Raw genomic sequence first — 22822 nt, 5'->3', positions numbered from 1 at the left:
CAGGAGCAGACCCACAGGAGGTCTGTGTGTGTGTCTGGTGGGGTGGGGGGGGGGGGGGGTGGAGGTGGGAGACTATGGGTGGTGTGTGTGTGGGGGAGTTGATGTAGGTGGTGTGGGGTGGGGGGCTGGAGAAGGTGTGGGGGAGGCTGGTGGTATGTGTGTGTGTGTGGGGGGGGTTGCTGTAAGTGGTGTGTTTGTGTGTGTGGGGTTGGAGGTATGTGTGAGGGTGGGAGTGATGGAGGTATGTGTGTGTGATGTGTATGTATGTATGTGTGTGTGTGTGTGTGGGGGGGGGGGTTGGAGGAGGTTTGTATGTGTGTGTGGGGGGGTGTGAGGGTAGTAGGGGGGTCGCTGCAGGAGGTGTGAACCCCACGCTGCCACTCCGAGCCTGCAGGGAGGTTTAATATTTCAGCCGAGGACTCTGGAACCCCGGGGGATGAAGATTTCATCCCCAGTCAGGAACACGCCCTCGCGGCGATGCTGAGATAAAGCCCGCTCACCTCGTGAGACAGCAGCTCGCGCCTGGACTGGAAGACATCATCTCTCTCTGTTCTCTGACACCATGACAACCGCGGCAAACGAACACCGAACCCCCCCGGCTCACGCTACAGCAACACAAATCCGGTGAGTGTACCTCAGCGCGCGCAGTGTACGGTACTGTGTGCAGCAAAGCGCGCAGGAGCGCTTCAACGTCGCTGCTCACTGACATACGCCACATTCAGCCGCCTCTAACCGTGGAGAAGATAAACCTCTCCCGCTCCAGGAGCGCTGGACACCGACACCTACTTCAGATTACCGGCTGCTTTCCCTCTCAAGGCAAAGAGGAACGAAGATGGGAAAGGTAGGAGACAAGCAGAGCTTGCGGCGTGGATAATTATTGAGCTTCGTTATCGGCGGTAGAGCCACAGAAACAGGACCGCTCTCCTGACCGGACGGTCAACCGTCTCTCTCTCCTGACCGTACCGCGAGGCTGACGGGGTGACTAACAGAGGATTCCGAAACTGTGAAGCAGGTAAACAAGCTGTCGATCTCCATGTATGTATTCTGTAAACCACACGGCGGCTGTGGTCTAACTCCAACAGCTGCCTTTGAGGTAAAGTCATATTGTTAATTCTGCTCGGTCGCCACGCAGTTTTAGAGGTAAAGTCTTTTAGTCTATTCTTCGGTTGAATTGATGAGACTCCATTTAGAACATTTACCCTAACCCTCACATCTGGCTTAGTGTGGATGTGTGTGTGTGTGGTACAGTACGAATGTGCTTGTGTGTGTGTGTGTGTGTGTGTGCAAGACAGAGAGAACAGGGGTGTAGTACAGTCTGAAAGTGCGTATGTGTGTGCTGCCTAGGTTGGGGAGAGGCTGTGGTTGGTGGGGGATAGGAGAGAGATATGAGAGTAGAGGAGGGGAGTAGGAGAAAAGGAGAGAGGGGAGGAAAGGAGGCGATTGGAGAGAGGAGAGGAGGAGAGAGGAGGAAAGGAGGGGAGAGGAGGAGGAAAGATGAGAGGAGAGAGGGATAAACAATCAGTGAAAAAAGTGACTGATGTGTACTATAACATTGTTTTCTGGTTGATTCCACTTCAAGAGCAAACACTCGTACACACGCACACACATACACACATACACACATACACACATACACACACACACACAGGACGTGAGACAGTAGGATAGTTACATCACATCTGTGTGAACAGTGAGGCTGTGTGCTGCAGTGCATTGTGGGTGTGTTCCCTGGGCAGCATATTCCTACGTCTCTTCAGGTGGGCTTTCATGTCACACCTGCGGCCTCACACCTGCGACCACACACACACACACCCACACACCGTACACACCATACACACACACACTGTATACACACACACACACTCCCACAACAGCTGGAGGAACTAGGAGAGACCTACTGAAAGTCTGTGTATACTGCTCTGTCTATCCTAACCCATATGGTGTGTGTGCACGTGTGTATATGGTGTGTGTATATGGTGTGTGTGTGCATGTGCCTGTGTGTGTGTGTGTGCAGCATGAACCCCCAGCTGTACTACAGGAGGAGTGGCAGGGCTCCGTACCGGGACCGTATCCCCCTGCGTGTGGTCCGGGCCGAGGCAGAGCTGAGCCCTGAGGAGAGGGCCTACCTCACCGCCGTGGAGAAGGTGAGGACCCCCCCCCCCTCTCACCTCTCACCTCCCTCCTCCCGTCTGTCATGTCCCCCCTCTCAACTCCCGTATCCCCCTTCCCATCTCTGCTGACCTCTTCTGCAATCGGCTGACCTCTACTGACCTCTGCCGCAATTTTACATTGTAAGTGTGTGTGTGTGTGTGTAAATATGTATTAGGGGTGTGACTAAATGGCGACTAATGACTAAATGGGTGTAAGTATTCAGTATACACATATTTTTATATTGAACTGGTCAGTTCTCTACTCCAGGACACACTGGTAGGCACGCTACGCTAAGCTAGCTCGTTGAGAATGACTATCTGTTTTGGTTTTACATGCTGCTAAGAAGCCACCCCAGAGATGAATCATCTTTTTTTGCTGAATCAAAAACCTTACCGAACCGTGACACCACTGTTGCGCTTCAACCGAACATTGAATTCTGTGAACCGTTACACCATGACACAGTGTGTTTTTTTATTTAATGTTTATTTCACCATTATTTAGCCAGATAAGCTAGTTCAGAACAAGTTCCTATTTGCAACTGCGACCTGGCCAGTGTGTGCACTGTGTGTGTGTATAATGTGTGTGTGTGGTGTGTGTATGGTTTTTGGGTGTCTGGTGTGTGTATGGTATGTGGGGTGTGTGTATGGTGTGTGTATGGTATGTGTGTGTGGTGTCTATGGTGTGTGTGCAGGGTGATTATGCAGGGGTGAAGCAGGCTCTACAGGAGGCAGGGATCTATTACAACATCAACCTGAACTGTCTGGACCCTCTGGGGCGCAGTGCGCTGCTCATCGCCATCGACAACGAGAACCTGGAGGTCATGGAGCTGCTGCTGGACCACGGCGTCGCCATGGGAGACGGCCTCCTGTACGCCATCAGGAAGGAGGTGGTGGGCGCCGTGGAGATGCTGCTGTCGCACAGGCGCCCCTGCGGAGAGAAGCAGGTGGGGAGGGCGTGTGTGTGTTTGTGTGCAGGGAGGGTGTGGGGTAGATGTGTGTGTGAGAGAGACACAAATAACTGTCTAGTTGCTCCTTCTCTGACCTTCTCCGTTCCCCAGGTCCCCTCCCTGATGATGGACAGCCAGTTCTCAGAGTTCACCCCGGACATCACCCCCATCATGCTGGCGGCCCACACCAACAACTACCAGATCATCAAGCTGCTGGTCCAGAGGAAGGTGGCGGTGCCGCGGCCCCACCAGCTCCGCTGTGACTGCGCCACGTGCGTGTCCAGCTCCGAGGTGGACAGCCTGAGGCACTCGCGCTCGCGCCTCAACGTGTACAAGACCCTGGCCAGCCCCTCGCTCATCGCCCTCTCCAGCGAAGACCCCTTCCTCACCGCCTTCAAGCTGGGCTGGGAGCTCATGGAGCTCAGCAAGGTCAGGGGGAGTTATGACACGTTCATGTCAGTTATAGCATGTTCATGCCAGGTTCATAGTCATCTATAACATGTTCATGCCAGGTTCATAATCAGCTATAACATGTTCATGCCAGGTTCATAATCAGCTATAACATGTTCATGCCAGGTTCATAGTAAGCTATAACATGTTCATGCCAGGTTCATAATCAGCTATAACATGTTCATGCCAGGTTCATAGTCAGCTAAAACATGTTGATGCCAGGTTCATAGTCAGTTATAACATGCATGTTCATGCCAGGTTCATAGTCAGCTGTAAAATGTTCATGCCGGGTTTATGTTCATACCGTTAATAACCAGTTATAACAAGGCTACACCAGGTTAACAACCATTTATGTCATGTCTGTACCAGGTTCACAACCAGTTATAATGTTTGTACCAGGTCAATAACCATTTATAACATGTTCATACCAGGTGAATAACCGGTTCTAACATGTTTACATAACAGGTGGAGAATGAGTTCCGTCAGGAGTACGAGGAGCTGTCGCAGCAGTGTAAGATGTTTGCTAAGGACCTCCTGGACCAGGCCCGCAGCAGCAGGGAGCTGGAGACCATCCTCAATCACCGTGACGACCACAGCCAGGAGCTGGACCTGCAGGAGAGCCACGACCTGGCCAAGCTGAAGCTGGCCATCAAGTACCATCAGAAGGAGGTATACACACACACACACACACCACACACACACCACACACACACCACACACGCTAACTCTAACTCCACCCTGGTCTGCTGCCTCTTCCTCTAACTCCACCCTGGCCTGCTGCCCCTCCCTTTAACGCAATCCTGGCCTGCTGCCCATCCCTTTAACTCCACTCTGGTCTGCTGCCCCTTGCTCTTACTCGACCCTGTCCTGCTGTCCCTCCCTTTAATTCCACCCTGGCCTGGTTCCTCTAACTCCACTCTGGCCTGGTGTTTGAATTTCATCTGTCTGCTGTTTCTATTCTGCAGTTGTGTCCTTCTGAAACTTTCATGGAGAGAGAGGGAAAAGAGAGGGGGGAATGAGAGGAACGAGAGAGCCGTGTGTGTGTGCAGCAGAGCATGTACATGTTTAAACCGATCTATATGAACACACAAATCAAAAATTCTTCCCAGGAGAATAGAGATACAGAGCCAAAGAGAGGCAATGAAAGGAGAGGGTATGAGAGGAGTCGAGGGAGGACAGGAGGAGAGACAACGAGAGGAGAGGGGTGGAGGAGAGGGGTAATGTGGAGAGGGAATGAGAGGGGAGACCATGAGAAGAGAGGAGGGAGGAAAGGGGGGAGGAGAGGCGGGGAGTCTTTGGCATGTTGCATGTTGGGATAGGTAGCACGGCAGAGTTGAGCTCAGAGAGAGCGAGCTGCTGTATCTCCACAGTGCGTGAGTAAGAATAGCACTGGGCTCTCCTTTATTCATGCTCCTCACCTGGGCTGACAGCAGAAACCGTGGTAACGCAGACGACTCTCTGATAGGCTCTTTGCTAGACGCTGTAGTCTGGAGGGGACGCATACTGAAGCTCTCCCTCCCTCTCTCATCCCTTCTTCTCTGTCTTAACCCCCTCTCTCTCATCTCTTTCATACCTCTCTCTTTCTCCCTCTCTCGTCCCCCCCCTCTCTCTCTCTCGTATCCCTCTCTCTCTCTCCCTCTCTCATTCCATTCTCTCTCTTATCTGTCTCTCTCATATCGCTCATCTCTCTCATCCCTCTAATAATAATAATATTAATAATACATTTGATTTGTATTGCACTTTATATGTCTCTCTTTGTCCTCTCTCTCTCTCTCTTATACACTTCTCTCTCATCTCTATCTCTCTTTTATTCCTCTCTCTCCCATCCCTCTCCCTCATCCCTCTAACTCTCTCATCCCTCGCTCTCCCCCCCTCCCACCTCCTCCTCTAGTTCGTCTCCCAGCCCAACTGCCAGCAGCTGCTGTCTACTCTGTGGTACGACGGCTTCCCCGGCTGGAGGCGGCGTCACTGGGCCGTCAAGCTCCCCACCTGCGTCCTCATTGGCCTGCTCTTCCCCGTCTTCTCATTGGTCTACCTGCTGGCGCCCCGGAGCACCCTGGGAGCGTTCGTCAGGAAGCCCTTCATCAAGTTCATCTGCCACACGGCCTCCTACCTCACGTTCCTCTTCCTCCTCCTCCTCTCCTCCCAGCACATCGTCAGGACGGACCTGCACGTGCAGGGGCCGCCCCCCACCGTGGTGGAGTGGATGATCCTGCCCTGGGTGCTGGGTAGGGGTGTGTGTGTGTGTGTGTGTGTTGGGGTGTGTGTTGGGGTTTGTGTGTGTATTGGGGGCTGTGTCGTTGGAGTTTGGTTTGGGTGTGTTTTGGGGTGTTTGTGGAGTGGACGATACTGCCCTGGGTGTTGTGTTGGGGTGTGTGAGTGTGTTAAAGTTTGTGTGTGTATTGGGGTGTGTGTGTGCCCCACCCTGTTGAGGTGTAAGTTAACTTATCAACGAGGAGGGGGCTGAATTGGGCCTGGCCTGCCCCCCCGGACCTTTGCATGGGCCATCTGTAACCTTTAACCCCCCTGTTGGCAGGCCTGGGTAGAGGGGCATGTGTTATCTCACTAAACCCAAGCCTCTTGTGTGTGTTTGTGTGTGTGTGTGTATGTGTGGTGTATATGTATGTGTGTATGACTGTGTACAGGGTTCATCTGGGCAGAGATTAAGGAGATGTGGGATGGAGGTTTTACTGAGTACATTCATGACTGGTGGAACCTAATGGACTTTGCCATGAACTCTCTATACCTAGCTACCATCTCCCTAAAGATGGTGGCATATTTCAAGGTGAGGAGGGTGTGTGTGTGTGTAAAGATGGTGGTCTACTTCAAGTAGGGGTGTAACAATATATTGTGGCACAATATCTCGCAATGCAAAAATGTTACACCGTGTTACATTGTATTGTGAGCTGAGTGTATCGTTACACCCCTAACTTCAAGGTGTGGAATCCCCCCCCCCTTCTCCCTCCCTCCAGCATCATCATTTTTCTTCCCCCCCAGTATAACCCCCCCCCCCCGCCTAACTGCCCCTCGTGTAAGCCCCCCCCCTCGTATTACTCTCCTCTCAGTCAACTCCCCCCCCCCCTCAGTCTAACTCTCTCCCTCCTCTCCCTCCAGTCTAACTCTCCCCCCTCAGTCTAACTCTCTCTCCCCCCTCTTAGTATAACTCTTCCAGGCCCAGGGAGGAATGGGAGGTGTGGCACCCCACCCTGATAGCGGAGGCCTTGTTTGCCATCGCCAACATCTTCAGCTCCCTGCGGCTCATCTCCCTGTTCACGGCCAACTCTCACCTGGGGCCCCTGCAGATCTCCCTGGGACGCATGCTGCTGGACATCCTCAAGTTCCTCTTCATCTACTGCCTGGTACACACACACACACACACACACACACCAAGTTCCTCTTCATCTACTGCCTGGTACACACACACACACACACACACACACACACACCAAGTTCCTCTTCATCTAATGCCTTATACACACTGTCTCTCTGTCTCACACACACACACTGCTTGACTTCCATAAGTTCCTGCCTGGTGCACACACACACACATCTGCTGCTGTCTAGTGAAAGTGTGCTTGTGTAGGTGCTGCTATCCTTTGCTAACGGTCTGAACCAGCTGTATTTCTACTATGAGACCAAGGCTGCAGACGAGCCCAACCACTGCAAGGGCATCCGCTGTGAGAGGCAGAACAACGCCTTCTCCACGTAAGAAGTGTGTGTGTGTGCGTGCGTGCACGTGTACCAGCGTGAGAGAGCGTGTGCGTCATCCGCTGTGAAAGCAACTGTGATTGGTGGAGAGCTGTTCCCTCTGTCTTGTTGGAGTTCTGTCGGTGTAACTTTGCATTCCCCCCCCCCCCCCCCCCCTCCTCCTCACCCACCCAGGTTGTTTGAGACCCTGCAGTCTCTGTTCTGGTCTGTGTTCGGCCTGCTGAACCTGTACGTCACCAACGTGAAGGCTCGCCACGAGTTCACAGAGTTCGTAGGAGCCACCATGTTTGGAACCTACAACGTCATCTCCCTGGTGGTGCTGCTCAACATGCTGATCGCCATGATGAACAACTCCTACCAGCTCATAGCTGTGAGTACTGGTACCAATACTGATACTACACTAAGAGTGTAACAATGCAGTAGTACTAAACACCAGTACTAATTCTACAATAGCACTAAACTAGTATTCTAATTTGTTGTACTACACTAATACTATTTATGTAGTCACAGGGCTGCCAACTCTCACGCATTGGCCGTGTGACACACGCATTTCAACCAGTTCACACGCTCTCACGCCACACCTTGTATTTCTCACGCTGAGAAGGCAACGCCGACCCAGTAGTCCTGCTAACGTTGTAAACAGTGATGGACGAGGCGCAGGCACACGGAGTGAAGCAACATAGACGCGTCAACACCCTTGCAAGGTCATCTCGGGGGGGGGCTGCAAAATCTTGTACGCAGCAACATTTTGTGAGTCAGGTGGCTGAGCGGTTAGGGAATCGGACTAGTAATCAGAAGGTTGCAGGTTCGATTCCCGGCCGTGCCAATTGACGTTGTGTCTTTGGGCAAGGCACTTCACCCTACTTGCCTCGGGGAGAATGTCCCTGTACTTACTGTAAGTCGCTCTGGATAAGAGCGTCTGCTAAAATGACTAAATGTAAATGTAACATTTTTGTTGGCCCCACCAAATCTCTCCAAGGTTTTTTGAAAAGTTGGCAGCCCTGTAGTCAGTATAACATAACCCTAAATTAGCTCAAAGCTAAAAGAAGCTAACTGTCGCTCCTTCATAATTTTTTTAATGACTTATTAAATAGTAAACTGATCACACAACTTGTCATAAAAACATATTTGATGTAGTGAAATTATACACAACAAACTACTTTGCAGACGTAAATCCAGGCCAAATGCAGCTAATCTTGCCATCCACCGCAATGCATTGTTATCCAAAGCTGAATCCATAATGGTGTCCATCAGCAACTGACATCCCCAAAATGAGAGGAGGCGGGACTAACTGGAAGGAGAGTGGGTGGGGCTAACAGGAAGGAGAGTGGGTGGGGCTAACAGGAAGGAGAGTGGGTGGGGCTAACAGGCACAGAAAGTGTGTTTGAATATTTGTGATACTGAGACGGTGTGAAAGCAAGTCAGCCACCAGACCAGAGGGTCTAACTCATCCAACCACCTCTGCTGCCCCCAGGACCATGCAGACATAGAGTGGAAGTTCGCCCGCACCAAGCTGTGGATGAGCTACTTTGACGAAGGGGGCACGCTGCCCCCCCCCTTCAACATCGTCCCCAGCCCCAAGACCCTGTGGTACCTGTGTGTCTGGCTGCAGAGGTGGCTCTGGGGGGAGAGGCACCCCCCCCACGACGACGCGCAAACACGCAACCTCAGACAGTTCACGGTATGATAACCGTGTGTGTGTTGGGGGGTTGTCAGTGTGTGTGTGCGGATGTGTGCATGTGTGAGGGAGTGCAAGGGTGTGTGTGTGTGTGTGTGTGTATGTAGGTGTGTGTGTTGGGACACAACAATGATCGTCCTGTCTTCTGGTTCAGGAACGTCATGCTGATCAAATGATTCAAAACCAGCACTATCAGGTATGGACACCACAGCCCTCTACTCTAGCAGTAACAGCCCCCAGAACAGATACTGTGACGGTAACAGAGTGTGTGTGTGTGTGTGCGCGCGCAGGAGGTGATCAGGAACCTGGTGAAGAGATACGTAGCAGCTATGATCCGCAGCGCTAAGACAGACGAGGGGCTGACAGAGGAGAACTTCAAGGTAGGAGGAGATACTTCACAGTCCTTTAGACAAGGAGTGTGCTGCCTTCTCATTTCCTGTCCCCCCCCCCCTCCCTCCTCCAGGAGTTGAAGCAGGACATTTCCAGCTTCCGCTACGAGGTTCTGGATCTCCTAGGCAACAGGAAGCCCGAAAGGCGGACCTACTCCTCCAGCAGTGAGGAGGGGGGCGGAGCCAGGCCAGATGAGGTGGGAGGGGCTAAAGCCAGGGGCGCATCCTTCAGCCCGTCAGTTGACCAGAAGGGCCGGACGGACTCCGCCTTCAGTGTGTCCGCCCTCTTCAGCTCCATGGCGAGGGAGAAGGGGGCGGAAGAGGGGGAGGGAGCCGGGGAGAAGCCGAGGACCGTCTCCCCGCTGTGGTGGGGGCGTTTGGGGGGAGGGACGGGTGGGGGGGGTCTGCAGCGGTTCTCCAGGTCCAAGAGAGACTCCATCAGACGCCTGGGGCTCCTCTTCTCACGCATGAACGGACACATCCCTGCCCCGCCCAGGCCTGCCGCCCCTCCTAGCATGACTCAGCAGCAGGACGCCTACATCATCTCGGATGGAACGCTCGGCCAGCCCTGCCCCGCCCAGGCCTGCTGCCCATCCCAGACCTGCGCTCAGATTCCAGAGGACTTTAACAGGCAGACCTCCCACTCCCAGCATCCCCAGCCCAAGCCCCCCCACTCCCCGACCCCAGTTCCCCAGATTCCCCACCCCCAGCCCAGCAGCAGCCTCCAGCTCCCAGCCTCCTCCCTGGATGGGACAGAGGCCGGCTGTGATGACCCAGGCTCAGAGGGGAGGGCGGAGCAGGACGAGTCCATTACCACAAAGCTGTAGACCCCATCCCAGAAATGGAACATTCCACTGGAAACCAGCTGGAGGACAACAAGATCCAGAATACCCCCGCTTCTCTCTGAAGATGGAACAGTCCACGAACCCTCTATGTAGTGAGGAGACCGACGAGTCACTGCTGCGTCCTGCACACTCATTTACACACACACACGATATACACACGATAGCAACAATGCAAGCTGTATCTTTTCTACTGCCATATGGTTGCACGATCCTCTACTACCCTCTAGTGGTGGCATTTTCCCACCAGGTAATAGAAAGCACGAGATCTACATGATTTACTTTCTAACTTATTTGACCCACTTTTATGCAACTCCTGCACACTGAGCCATGGTTGGCTGAAAGCATGTAAACCAGTAAAAATTATTTTATTAAGATGCTGAATTATGTGTTAGAAAGGCTGTGATTGGTGGCTGGGCAGTGGCGCAAGGCTGTGATTGGAGAAGATGGACCAGGCAGTGTTTGGAGGAACACAACTCTTTTATTATTTGAAATATGAAAAGAGAAGAGAACACACGATGGTACAAACAACATAAAGACATCCCTGTTAACTTAGAAGGGAACCAACATGGCTACTCCTGGTCATCCCGCCCCCTAACATGGCCACGCCCACCCTGAACAACTGGGCCGCAGGTAACTAGAGACATTCTGACTGGAAACAAAAGACTATCTGCTACATGAGGTAGATTAGTGTGTACCTGTGTGTGTGTATGAACGTGCGTGTGCACGTGTGAGCATGCGTGCATGTGCCTGAGTGCGGTGCGTACCTGTGGGTGGCGTGAACGCGCGTGAAAGTTTCTACATACTGGGGGGTATGAAGTGGGTGTGGTGAGTGGGCGGGGCCGAGACGTAGGCCAGGTGGGAGGGGCAGTAGGAGGAGTGGGGGCGTGGCTGGGCATGGTTGGGGGCATGGCCAGCCATCCAGGGCGGGGCTAGGTAGTGGTAGGACAGCATGCAGGAGTCGTAGGGTTGGACGTGGGGCGGCTCCTGGTACACTGGGTACAACACGGCAGGGGGGGGGGCGGCCAGGGGGGGGTCCACACCCAGGGGGGGGCCTGGGGGACAGGGGGAGGAGAGGGTGACACAGTGATGCTGTCCGTCAGAAGGGTCTGACCTGGTCAACTGTCTGGATCTATACCGGTAAGTGGTGTGTGTGTGTGAGTGTGAGAGAGTGCGCTGACCGTGGTGGTGTCCGTCCCCCTGGGCCTCGGGGGCAGGTCGGGGATTGTCGGGGGGGTAGGCTGGGGGGGCGGGAGGTTCCTGGGGTGGGGCAGGGTAGGCTGGCTGGTACTCAGCGCTGGGGGGTTGGAACACCTGCTGGAACTGCATCACTGACTGCCAGTAGAACTGCTGATACCACTGGGGGGGGGCAGAGAGGGATGGGAGGAGGGAGAAGATGGGATGGGAGACAAAAGGAAGGAAGGGAGAGGAGAGCGAGGAGGGGGGATTGGTTATTCTGGGTTACACCACATTCTCACTACAGTGTGTTTTTACAAGCTGCGTTTTAATCCTTATGTACCAGTGAGCTTCATTGTAAAGGTTCAAAATGGCATCAGATATTTTGCCGTCCGTAATACGTATGGATACGCAAGAACAATCAGGGCACAGATGTTTCCCAACTCTTGCCCAGTAGTGCAAGTCCATTAAAATGTGTCCATTGTCATGGAAACGCTGGGATGTGTAGACTCACCTGAACTCCCAGGTTGAAGTAGTACTGCAGAACCTTAGAGTCTGGGGAGACACAGACACACACCATCAGACTGGACACACACTCGCACACCATCAGACTGGAGACATTCACACAACACACAGGCTGGACGTGTGGGGGTCTGACCTCGGGGCAGGTCTTGGCCGTGGGGGTCGTAGGAGCAGGGAGGGGGAGGTGTGGCCGCGCTGATTGGCTCGCCCATCTCGTTCACCAGCCAGGGAGAGGGGGGGGGCAGCTGCATAGACACAACTGCGCACACACACAGACAGGCAGCAGGGCAGGTGTGTGTGTGTGTCTAGTTAAACATGTGTGGTGTGTGTGTGCGCGTCAGGCATACCTGGTCTGCCAAGGGCATGAGGGGGCAGCCCCCCCCCCTGGGTGTGTGGTGGCGGGGGGGGCTGGGTGTCAGGGGGGGTCTGGGAGGAGGAGGAGGAGGAGGAAGAGGAGGAGTTAGAGGTGAAGATGGCTGCTGGGGCAGTGTTGACTGCCTGGGAGGAGGAGAGGACTGCAGACTTCACCACCACCTGGAGCACACACACACACGTCACAGTTTCTATCCTGCTGTCATAGAGTGTGTGTGTGGTGTGTGTACAAGCATGTGTGTGTATATATAGATTGTGTGTACCTGTTGCGAGTAGCTGTAGGTAGCAACACCCTCCTGTGGAGATCCAGCACGAGAGCCTCCCCCCTGGATGGTCTAGTAGAATAACAGGGTTTAGTAGTAGCAATAATAATAATAATAATAACAATAATAACTAGAGAGGGTACAATTTCTGGGGAAATTGTAGGGTGTGCTTGCTTGCGTCGGTTGGACAGGGGTCCGTTTTTTAATTACATTTTTACAACTGATATTTCTGTATTTTATATAAAAATGCATACTTATTATTTATAAAGATTACATAGATTTAAAAGCATTTTTTTTGCTGCTCATTTACAACTGAAAATACGAGTGAAGTGTAGAATGAAATGGATGTCTTCTCATTTCCCCTGCAAGAGGCAGCCTCATAGCTGAATCAAAACGAATAAATTTGGCAGACCGTTGTACAAATTGACCTAATCTCTATGACTTAAACGTCCTTTTAAGTTTTTCCCTTCTCGTGATATTTTCATGCATTTAGCCTACTCATTGCATTCATTCATTAATAAAGAACCCCCTTTGAAGATTATTCTACGACGTTACCCGGCAGTAGAAGATGGAATCGCGATTCAAACAGTACCATCTGCTAACTGAAAATATGCCCCCCAAAACGTAAATAAGCTTGACATTTATTTAGTGGAAAATCGCTCATTCATAAAAAGCTCACTGGTAGCGATCATTGTAAGGTAACAACGCAAAATGCGATATAGCCCTGTGTGGAGAAGCTGCCCCGGTAAATTCTACTACTACGGTACAGTACTAGACTACTGCTGTGTTCATCTCGGTAGCGATTGCGTTGGTTGAATTTGATTAAACGTTCCGTTGTACGGTTTAGGCAGAAATTAATTATTTTCATGAACAGATTGACAAAGTTTAGGCTGTAGCAATTAAGTTCAGGTTAGTAGTTAGATAGACTTTTGATTTAAGTAAGGGGAGTGCCGAACATGTTCTGTCGCCGTTTGACTTCCTAAACAGCTGTGTATGTTAGATGTTTTTGTCGTGTGTCTCGCGTAGGCTACAGCGTTGCAGTGATACACTGGATTGAAACCACAGGTAATGATAATTTCACCCACAAATCGTTTACTTGTAATCTAATGTCATAATAAATCCTACAACGAAAATGTATATGTGAGGAATGTTTATTTTAACGATTGAAAACAGATACATCATAGACCACTGTAGTATGTGTTGCCCGGGCAACAGAGGCTAATGTCATGATGCTAATATTTCAGTGAAATAGTAGACTACCGTTTCCGAAAGTAGATGTGGGCTTACTTCCTTAATAATATCAGCTAATATTGTACATTACACATCACAATTGTGTGTCATATCACAAAGTAAAATGAGTAAATAGTTATCACCCTGGCCTCTTTGCTTGTGGCGTTCCTGCAGCTGCCTTGCAGTAAAACTATAGTTAGCCTAGCTATCCCCCAAGTTAACAGATGCGAAACGAATGTTCTGCTACAGGTAGTCACGCGTGTTTTCGTGACGTTAGTGACGTTAGTAACGTCAGTGACTGTGGCTAGCAAATTAGCCACCGTTAGCTTCACTTTTCGCCACAAAAACTTAACTTCAGCCTAAACCATGCAACGGCACGTAAATTCCAATAGAAGCAACGCAATCGCTACCAAGACGAACCTTTTGACACCACCGTTGTGTATGTAGGCCAAATATTGATTGAGTTTTAGGGGGGCGAAAATAAACAATAAATAAATATATATGTGAGAGAACAAAGGTTGTGCTCTCGCCGAAGGCTTGAGCACACCCAATAAACAATAATGTTTACCAGGTTGGCTGTAGATTCAGTGGCAGCATAGACTGAGGGGCTCTGGAAGCCTGTGTCTGAAACACACACACACACAAATCACAACTAGTCCACCAAGTCCTTTAGAATGTTCCAAGTCTGGAAAACCTCCACTCACCTTGAGCTGCATAGATGTACTCCTCAGAATAGTCACCTGACAGCGTGTTACACAGACAGGATATAGAAAGGATTAAAGGGAGACAAGGTTCCAAACTAGGTGCATGAACTGTAACAGTATACATTCCATCTAGCTGCTTCCTCCCCTGGTCTAGCTGCTTCCTCCCCTGGTCTAGCTGCTTCCTCCCCTGGTCTAGCTGCTTCCTCCCCTGGTCTAGCTGCTTCCTCCCCTGGTCTAGCTGCTTCCTCCCCTGGTCTAGCTGCTTCCTCCCCTGGTCTAGCTGCTTCCTCCCCTGGTCTAGCTGCTTCCTCCCCTGGTCTAGCTGCTTCCTCCCCCTGGTCTAGCTGCTTCCTCCCCCTGGTCTAGCTGCTTCCTCCCCCTGGTCTAGCTGCTTCCTCCCCCTGGTCTAGCTGCTTCCTCCCCCTGGTCTAGCTGCTTCCTCCCCCTGGTCTAGCTGCTTCCTCCCCCTGGTCTAGCTGCTTCCTCCCCCTGGTCTAGCTGCTTCCTCCCCCTGGTCTAGCTGCTTCCTCCCCCTGGTCTAGCTGCTTCCTCCCCCTGGTCTAGCTGCTTCCTCCCCCTGGTATAGCTGCTTCCTCCCCTGGTCTAGCTGCTTCCTCCCCTGGTCTAGCTGCTTCCTCCCCTGGTCTAGCTGCTTCCTCCCCTGGTCTAGCTGCTTCCTCCCCTGGTCTAGCTGCTTCCTCCCCTGGTCTAGCTGCTTCCTCCCCTGGTCTAGCTGCTTCCTCCCCTGGTCTAGCTGCTTCCTCCCCTGGTCTAGCTGCTTCCTCCCCCTGGTCTAGCTGCTTCCTCCCCCTGGTCTAGCTGCTTCCTCCCCCTGGTCTAGCTGCTTCCTCCCCCTGGTCTAGCTGCTTCCTCCCCCTGGTCTAGCTGCTTCCTCCCCCTGGTCTAGCTGCTTCCTCCCCCTGGTCTAGCTGCTTCCTCCCCTGGTCTAGCTGCTTCCTCCCCTGGTCTAGCTGCTTCCTCCCCTGGTCTAGCTGCTTCCTCCCCTGGTCTAGCTGCTTCCTCCCCTGGTCTAGCTGCTTCCTCCCCTGGTCTAGCTGCTTCCTCCCCTGGTCTAGCTGCTTCCTCCCCTGGTCTAGCTGCTTCCTCCCCTGGTCTAGCTGCTTCCTCCCCTGGTCTAGCTGCTTCCTCCCCTGGTCTAGCTGCTTCCTCCCCTGTTCTAGCTGCTTCCTACCCTGGTCTCCTGCATTGCTGCCCTCCTCCAGGTCCTCCTCTGAGGAGTTGAGGGTGTGTTTGGTCTGAGGGGGCAGCGGGCTGGGTCCTCTCTGGACCCAGTAGCTGGGAGAGGACTGGGCCTGCACACACACACACAATGCACACGAACATCCCACACACACATTCAGATTACAAGTACAGTAACAAAAAAAGACCTAATAGGAAACGAATGTTCAAAAAAAAGTTGTCTACTTGCAGCTGAAGGTAAACACTACTTAGGTCGCTTGTGTGTGTGTGTGTGTGTGTGTGTGTGTGTGTGGGACCTGCAGGGCAGAGAAGGCCTCCTCTCCCTCCTCCAGCTGGTAGTATGTGATGGTTCCCAGGTCCTGGCTCTCCTCCTCCCCTCCCTCCGAGGCGTAGCTGAATTGACACTCCTTGTTCAGGGACTGCCTCCGACTGCGACTGGAACACACAAGAGGAGTGTGAGAGAGGAGAACGTGTGTGTGAGGAAAGTGTGTGAGAGAGAGAGTGGTGTGTGTGTGTCTCACCGGGACCTGAAGGAGTAGTTATCGTAGGTCTGGTAGCAGCGTTTGCCTGGGTGAGGGTAATACATCTCTGCACCAATCAGGTGAGGCCTGTTCAGGAAGCGGGCGGAGCTTCTGACCAGAACCCAGGAAGAGATTACCCACACGCCAAACATACACGTGCAGACAAGACACGCATGCGCACAAGCAGACAAGACACACACGCGCCAATGTACACACACATCAACAGGAGAGAGTCAACACCAGTCTCAAAACCCATCATATGCACCTTGTTTGCATCTTCCTCTCCTGGGGCCTGTTCCATACAGAATGTTGTGAGGTAGCAGGAAAACAAGGTTGCCCTGGGGTGTTCCAAGGCAGACACACTGACCTGGGGGGGCCGTAGCCCCGGGGGGTCCGGGAGGGAGGGGGGTGCTGGTGGTAGGGGTCGTAGGGCAGGCTGCCGGGCGGGGGTGGGGGGCCAGCACGGCCGGGTGGGATACCTCCAGGCTGGAAGCGAGGAGGGAGGCCGGGCGGGGGGGGCCGGCTGTACGACACCATCAGCATCTCCTTCCCCCTGGGCCTCTTGAAGAACCTCCTCCGCCCGCGGCCCTCACAGTCTGGGGAGGGAGGAGGAGCAGTAGGAAGAGAGGACAGGAGAGGGAGAGCAAGAGGGGAAGGAGGAAAGGAGAGAGGGAGATGGCCAAGGCGGGAGGAGGAGAGGGTGGAAAAGAGGAGTGGACTTTAACATGGGGTGTTTTGGGTTCTCCAGGGTTCTACGGCTACATACCCAGTTCTCCAGGGTTCTACAGCTACATACCCAGTTCTCCGGGGTACTGTTCTGGCCGGGTGTAGGAGGAGCCCTTGCGGCTGGGGGTTATGTTCCACGCTGGGACAGGGTTAACTGGCTTCAGGTTGGTCAGAGAGACCAGGTGTCTGAGCATGGAACAGTACATACATGTATATACAGTAAGTGCTGTAAAAGGCGTTTATTAAACAGTTATGAACGGTGGTGTTCTCACTTCTCTCCGAGCTCCTCGATGAACACGGTTACAGCACTGGTGTGGGTGCCCACTTCCTGGATGAAAGCGTTGTAGAACTTCCCCTTGGGGTCCAGACGGACCTGAGGACCACAACACGAGGTTCTGACCCAACTCCATAGTGATGGGCGTTTTGATTCCTTTCAAAGAATCGAATCATTGGATTCCATTCACCCAAAAGATTTGCTCACTGATTCGTGGAGATCCAGTGATTCGTTCGCAAACGATTCGTTCTTACATTGGATTAGTTCAGTGAGTCCTCCCTGTAGCCATGTGTGATATGCCAACTGAGATTTCACTAAAACATAATTTAAATCTTATTTTGATAAAGAATTGAGTTACAACACTGACCAATGCCTTGGAAAAGTTTGTGAAAAAAAGCAAAGTCGAGATCTGGTGATTCATTCTCGAACAAGAATCATTAAACGAATCACTGAACGATTCTCTCGCTCGCGAACATCCGGTGATTCTTGTAAGCGAACAAGATCCAGTGATTCTCTTGTTTTCGTTTGTGAACGAGTAAGCGAAGAACTGGCAGAAACGGTTCTAAGCGGCTTAACTTCTTTTAGCTCCTTCAATTCGCCAAAAGCATAACTTAGGCAGAGAATAAAACGAACAAATCTTTTTGGGGGAGGATTCAGTTTGTTCACTTTAAAGATTAATTAAAAAAGAACGAATCATTCGCGAACCACCCATCACTAGTTCTGACCCAACACCACAGAGGTTCTGACCAAACAGCAACACAAGGTTCTGACCCAAAAGCAACACAAGGTTCTGACCCTAAAGCAACACAAGGTTCTGATCCCAGCACCCTTGAGGTTCTGACCCAACACACTAGAGGTTTAGAGCATGCTGCGACTGGGGCCATTTGCTTGTCCCAGTTGGAAAGGGAAGCAGGGACTTCAACAGAGCAGGTGATACCCACCCTTCATGTTACAGTACAGCAGTGATACCCACCCTTCATGTTACAGTACAGCAGTGATACCCACCCTTCATGTTACAGTACAGCAGTGATACCCACCCTTCATGTTACAGTACAGCAGTGATACCCACCCTTCATGTTACAGTACAGCAGTGATACCCACCCTTCATGTTACAGTACAGCAGTGATACCCACCCTTCATGTTACAGTACAGCAGTGATACCCACCCTTCATGTTACAGTACAGCAGTGATACCCACCCTTCATGTTACAGTACAGCAGTGATACCCTCCCCTCATGTTACAGTACAGCAGTGATACCCACCCCTCATGTTACAGTACAGCAGTGATACCCACCCCTCATGTTACAGTACAGCAGTGATACCCACCCCTCATGTTACAGTACAGCAGTGATACTCACCCTTCATGGTACGGTAGGCGTGTTTAGGAGGAGAATGTTACCTGGCACTTGTCTCCTAGGAAGTACTGTCTTCCAGCAAACACCATGTAGTCGCTCTTCTGCATCTCTGGTATACACACACAGGGCACACGGGGCACACATTCACACGTGTCATTAAGGTGTCCTTCAGCTTCCTAGGTTGGCCCTGGCCTGTCTCCTCCTGGTTTACCTTTGCGGCCGTCGTGCCACACATCAAACTCTACGTTGCGGTACATCTCGGTGTCCAGGGCCTTCAGCACCTTGTAGGGAAGAGACAGCCTGGAGGGGCCCTCTGTAGCCTGGGGGGGGGGGGGGGAATGTTTCAGTAAAACACCACCCTGGTGGACATGGTGCTTTTAATGATGTAGCAACGATGATTCCTGTCCTGTTAAGGCTTAAACGTCACTGAAAGGCTTTCTTTCTCCCAATCAGAGCAGCCGTTTCATTCTTCCCACTGTGTGATTGGTCCTCCTCACCTTGGGTTCCTCTGCCCCGGTCTTGTTCTTCTCCTCTGAGCCCCTCTGCCCCCCCAGCTCCCAGTCCTCCCTGCAGCACAACAACATAGATCAACAACAACACTTTTGAAGTTTGGAGTTTCAGATGTTAGGTGTAGTCGTCATAGCAACCTCTGGGCTCTATCCTCTGGAGTGTCGTAGCCTGCATCCTCGCTGCACACCGATAGGCTGTTCCTATAGCGACGGCCTCCGCCCCGGAAACCCTCCAAGACAGCCTGTAGCTCGGCCTCCTCCACGCCAAGCACACGCGTGTACAGCAGCTCGTACAGGATCGCTGTGATTGGGTGGATAGACAGGAGTTTGCTTGCCCTCTGGTTGCCCTTTGGTTTCCTTTGCAGGACAGTGGGGGGGAGGAGCCTGGAGGCTGTCAGGGTAACCTGGGCTTGTTCTATTTAGGCTCTCAGCCTGATTGAGAACCCTCTCCCTCTCTATGAGCTGTTTGTGGCTTGGTGGGCCTTTGGTTTATGTTAATAAACAACCGGTAATCTTTGAACCCCTTGTGTGGACTCCCCTTTCTGTCATGGTCCTAGAGTCAGTCATCGCACTGACAAACTAGAGCTATTAGCAAGCATTTAGCTTGGTCTTGACTATAGATGGGTAAGGGTACTGTCAGTGTTAGGGGCAGGAGTAAAGTTTGGAGTAAGGGTTGGGGTCAGGTCTGTGTTAGGATCAGTGTTAGGGTCAAAGGTCAGTATTTGGGTTGCAAAGGGGTGGAAAATGTTCTGGTCATAAGGAGACATGCATGCGAACATAAAATACACATTTTGAAAAAAAAAATAATAATAATAATTATATATATATATATTTGTGAGTAGAACTTTAATCGATCTACAATCGAAAACCATAATCTGGTTAATTTAACCAAGATTATGCTGCAAGATGTTTTTTTAAACTACATTTAAATTCCCTGTATTAGACTAACCTGCAATTTTGTACATTTCCTGTTAAATCCCATGGAAAGGTCCGTATTTGAGTCAGTGTTGGGTTCAGGGGTCAGTGCTAGGGGGTAATGGTCATGTCTGGGTCAGCATTAGGTTCAGGTCTGGGTCATGGTTAGTGTTAAGTGGTCAGTGTAAAGGATCAAGGTTAGGGTTATGGCTCAGTGTCTGGGGTCAGGGGTGTGAGGACTTAAATGTACATGACATTTATGCATTTAGCAGACACTTTTATCCAAAGCGACTTCCAAGAGAGAGCTTTACAAAAGTGCATAGGTCTCTGATCATAACAACGAGATAGCCCCAAAACATTGTGGGTAGCCAAAACATGAGCATACATTGTGAAAAACCAAATAAGTGCCAAAAGGGAAGAACCATAAGAGCATGCAGTTAAACAAGTTACAATTAAACAACATGAACCTCAAAAAGTGCAAGAGTGTACCTGTAGAAAAGCAATCAGTCAAATATTTCACAGCGAGTACAAGAATTTAAATCCGTTACAACTAACTAATGAGAGCAAGAAGTCTCTCAATAAGAGTCATTGTGATCCTGGAGGAAACTAGCATCAGGTCCAGCAAATCATTCCTAAGTACCGTTGTACTTACACTGGCAGAGAGCTGAATCTATTGGGTAGTTCCTGGGGTAGACAATGTCATAGTGGCCGTTGTTGGAGCAGCACAGCAAGATCTGGACACACACCCCTGCAGGTTAACCATGTACACACACACACCTGGTCTACCCAACCACAGACACCTGGTCTACCTAACCACAGACACCTGGTCTACCCAACCACACACCCACTCCCTCACCTGTTCTACATAGTCCTCCTCAGTGATCTCTGTTGGTGGCTTCCCAGGATACCTGTATATTAGGAAGCACCGCCTGGTTCTCACACACACACACACACACACACACACACACACACACACACACAGTAAATGACCGTGGGCCATAGACCAACAGTAAGAGATTGTTCCCTCCTCCTTCTCCTACACACCTGTACAGCAACGACAGAGCCTTGATCTCCACCTGTCCAGCCGTCTCCTGAAGAATAGCAGAAAAGCACAAGCATAATAACATGACAGTTCTGTCCTACTAGACTATATATATATATATCTTGACAGGGTTCTAGGTTGACTACAGAACATGACAGGGTTGTAGGTTCTGTGGAGAACATGACATGTTTCTACTTTCTACCTAGAGGACAGGACAGGGTTATGTGTTCTCTTGGTCTTCCAGGCAGACTTACCTTTGGATCTTCAATACGTTCCAGGTACTTCTCAAATGAACCTTCGACATACTGGAATAATTTTGAAAAATTATAGATTTAAGTAACACATTTAACTCAGATTCAATACTCATTTAGTACTGAATTAAAATTGGTAGTGTAGCAGTGGCAGTTACTTACTGGTTCGAAGTTGCAGCGGTTTGTCCTCATGAAGCTGACGCAGTCCTTCCGTATCTTGCTGTGGTAGTTCTGAGAGTAGTACAGCTGGAGAGAGAAAACACTGTCACCTTGACTCAGACTGCACCGGTCACCGAGCGAACACCTGACCTGCTAGACACGGGACCGGTCAGTGACGTCACCTCTTATATTAAAACTTGGCAAGCGTGGCGTGGCGAGCAAATCACAGCTGCACTCAACCGAAACTCTAACCGGAATTTTCGGTCGACAAATTATGATGAGTTGTTTAACTTAAACGTGACTCAGGTTTTCCGATGAGGGATGCACGTTACCTTTGTCTAACCATAACTTCTACCGTTTAAACAACGAAAAACAATAAACAGCTTTTAAAAGGTTGTGATAGTAACATCAAGTAAACATTCATTTTGGAGAAGTTTGGAGACGACATGGCTAGGATAGCATAGCTTACCTGCTCAGATACAGCTCGAAACAGACAGGACGCGTCTCGTGCCATCATTTTCCGGTAGAGACCGATGCTGGCCAGATACTCGTCCATGTTTACGAAATACTTCTTTAGCGCTTTTTGCATTTTAAAGAAATTGTAAATAAAAAACAATAAATATGCTAATCTTCATAGCTTTCCGCGTTAACGACAAAGAACATGAAGTTCGAAAGTTTCCTTCCGAGTTTGAGGAAGGAGACAGCTGCTACAAATGACTTCTGATTGCGGAGTGCCGCTAGCCCGTCACTCACTCAGGTCTGTCATAACTCTTAATTGGGAAAATAATAGTTTCCAGAGCTTTGTACGCTTGAAATTGAATCACCCCCCTATCTGCCCATTTTCCGTTCGTTTAAGCTTACTCTCTGCTTTAGTCAAGTAAAATGTAGATAAGATTATAACTTTAAACTGATTCGGGGGAAATACCTCAACAATCTATGCACGAAATGTCTTGCTGCTCTCCTCGTGGGCCTTGCTTGTGTTCTGGCTAGGGTCGTAGGGATTTCAAATGTTTTATAGCCTAGCTATACGTGTAGGATAGGAACTTTTTCTCCAGGTATGATAGATAATAATGCTGTAGGCCTACATTATATAAATCATGAGGTAATCAACTCTGCTATCAATAAGTTTGTGCATATTATTCTCCATATTTTGCAGACCCCATAGCACCTACTAAAATTGAAAAAACCCTACACTGCTATAAAGAAATCCTACACTCCTATAAATAAATAAAAACGTTTATTTGTCTATTCAAAAAAAAATTCTCAATACACTTTTCATTAACAGTCACTCTTCTTTTACCAACTTTTCTTTCAAATTTCTTTAGAATTTCTTCTGCCATTTTTTCTGTCCACTTCATAACTGTTCTGATAAACATGACAGACTGGTTGAAGCCGCTTTGCTTCAAGTTACTTCAGAACCAGACCATCAGTCTTCCTGAA

At 50.6% G+C, this 22822-nt stretch overlaps 2 protein-coding genes across 5 annotated transcripts; one reads left to right on the top strand and one right to left on the bottom strand.

Moving 5' to 3' along the window:
• Nucleotides 1-364: 364 nt before the first annotated feature.
• On the top strand, nt 365-11115 carry LOC134013859 (short transient receptor potential channel 5-like). The gene is made up of 14 exons (XM_062453601.1): nt 365-1012; nt 2015-2144; nt 2843-3094; nt 3209-3526; nt 4013-4216; nt 5439-5775; nt 6193-6332; nt 6706-6906; nt 7131-7252; nt 7430-7625; nt 8730-8936; nt 9088-9129; nt 9224-9313; nt 9397-11115. The coding sequence occupies exons 2-14, from the start codon at nt 2016-2018 to the stop codon at nt 10147-10149; spliced, it is 2991 nt and encodes a 996-aa protein (XP_062309585.1). The 5' UTR covers nt 365-1012; nt 2015; the 3' UTR covers nt 10150-11115.
• alg13 (ALG13 UDP-N-acetylglucosaminyltransferase subunit) lies at nt 10632-22449 on the bottom strand. Of its 4 annotated transcripts, XM_062453604.1 has the most exons (25): nt 22308-22449; nt 21852-21961; nt 21386-21469; nt 21227-21277; nt 20975-21021; nt 20787-20859; nt 20583-20664; nt 19154-19316; nt 19004-19073; nt 18718-18826; nt 18551-18615; nt 17151-17251; nt 16949-17064; nt 16520-16748; nt 16153-16263; nt 15928-16066; nt 15624-15744; nt 14432-14467; nt 14296-14351; nt 12498-12569; nt 12210-12396; nt 11999-12121; nt 11855-11895; nt 11346-11523; nt 10632-11219 (listed from the first exon to the last, which is right to left on the bottom strand). In XM_062453604.1, the coding sequence occupies exons 2-25, from the start codon at nt 21936-21938 to the stop codon at nt 10963-10965; spliced, it is 2598 nt and encodes an 865-aa protein (XP_062309588.1). In that variant the 5' UTR covers nt 21939-21961; nt 22308-22449; the 3' UTR covers nt 10632-10962. The 4 variants fall into 4 exon arrangements, with proteins under 4 accessions (XP_062309588.1, XP_062309589.1, XP_062309586.1 ...); XM_062453605.1 differs by lacking the exon at nt 22308-22449 and having other exon boundaries at nt 12210-12288; nt 21852-22266; XM_062453602.1 differs by lacking the exon at nt 22308-22449 and having other exon boundaries at nt 21852-22265.
• Nucleotides 22450-22822: the final 373 nt, after the last annotated feature.

This window comes from Osmerus eperlanus, chromosome 27 (genome assembly GCF_963692335.1).
Source record: "Osmerus eperlanus chromosome 27, fOsmEpe2.1, whole genome shotgun sequence".
NCBI lineage: Eukaryota > Metazoa > Chordata > Actinopteri > Osmeriformes > Osmeridae > Osmerus > Osmerus eperlanus.
This window is presented reverse-complemented; position numbering and strand designations above follow the sequence as displayed.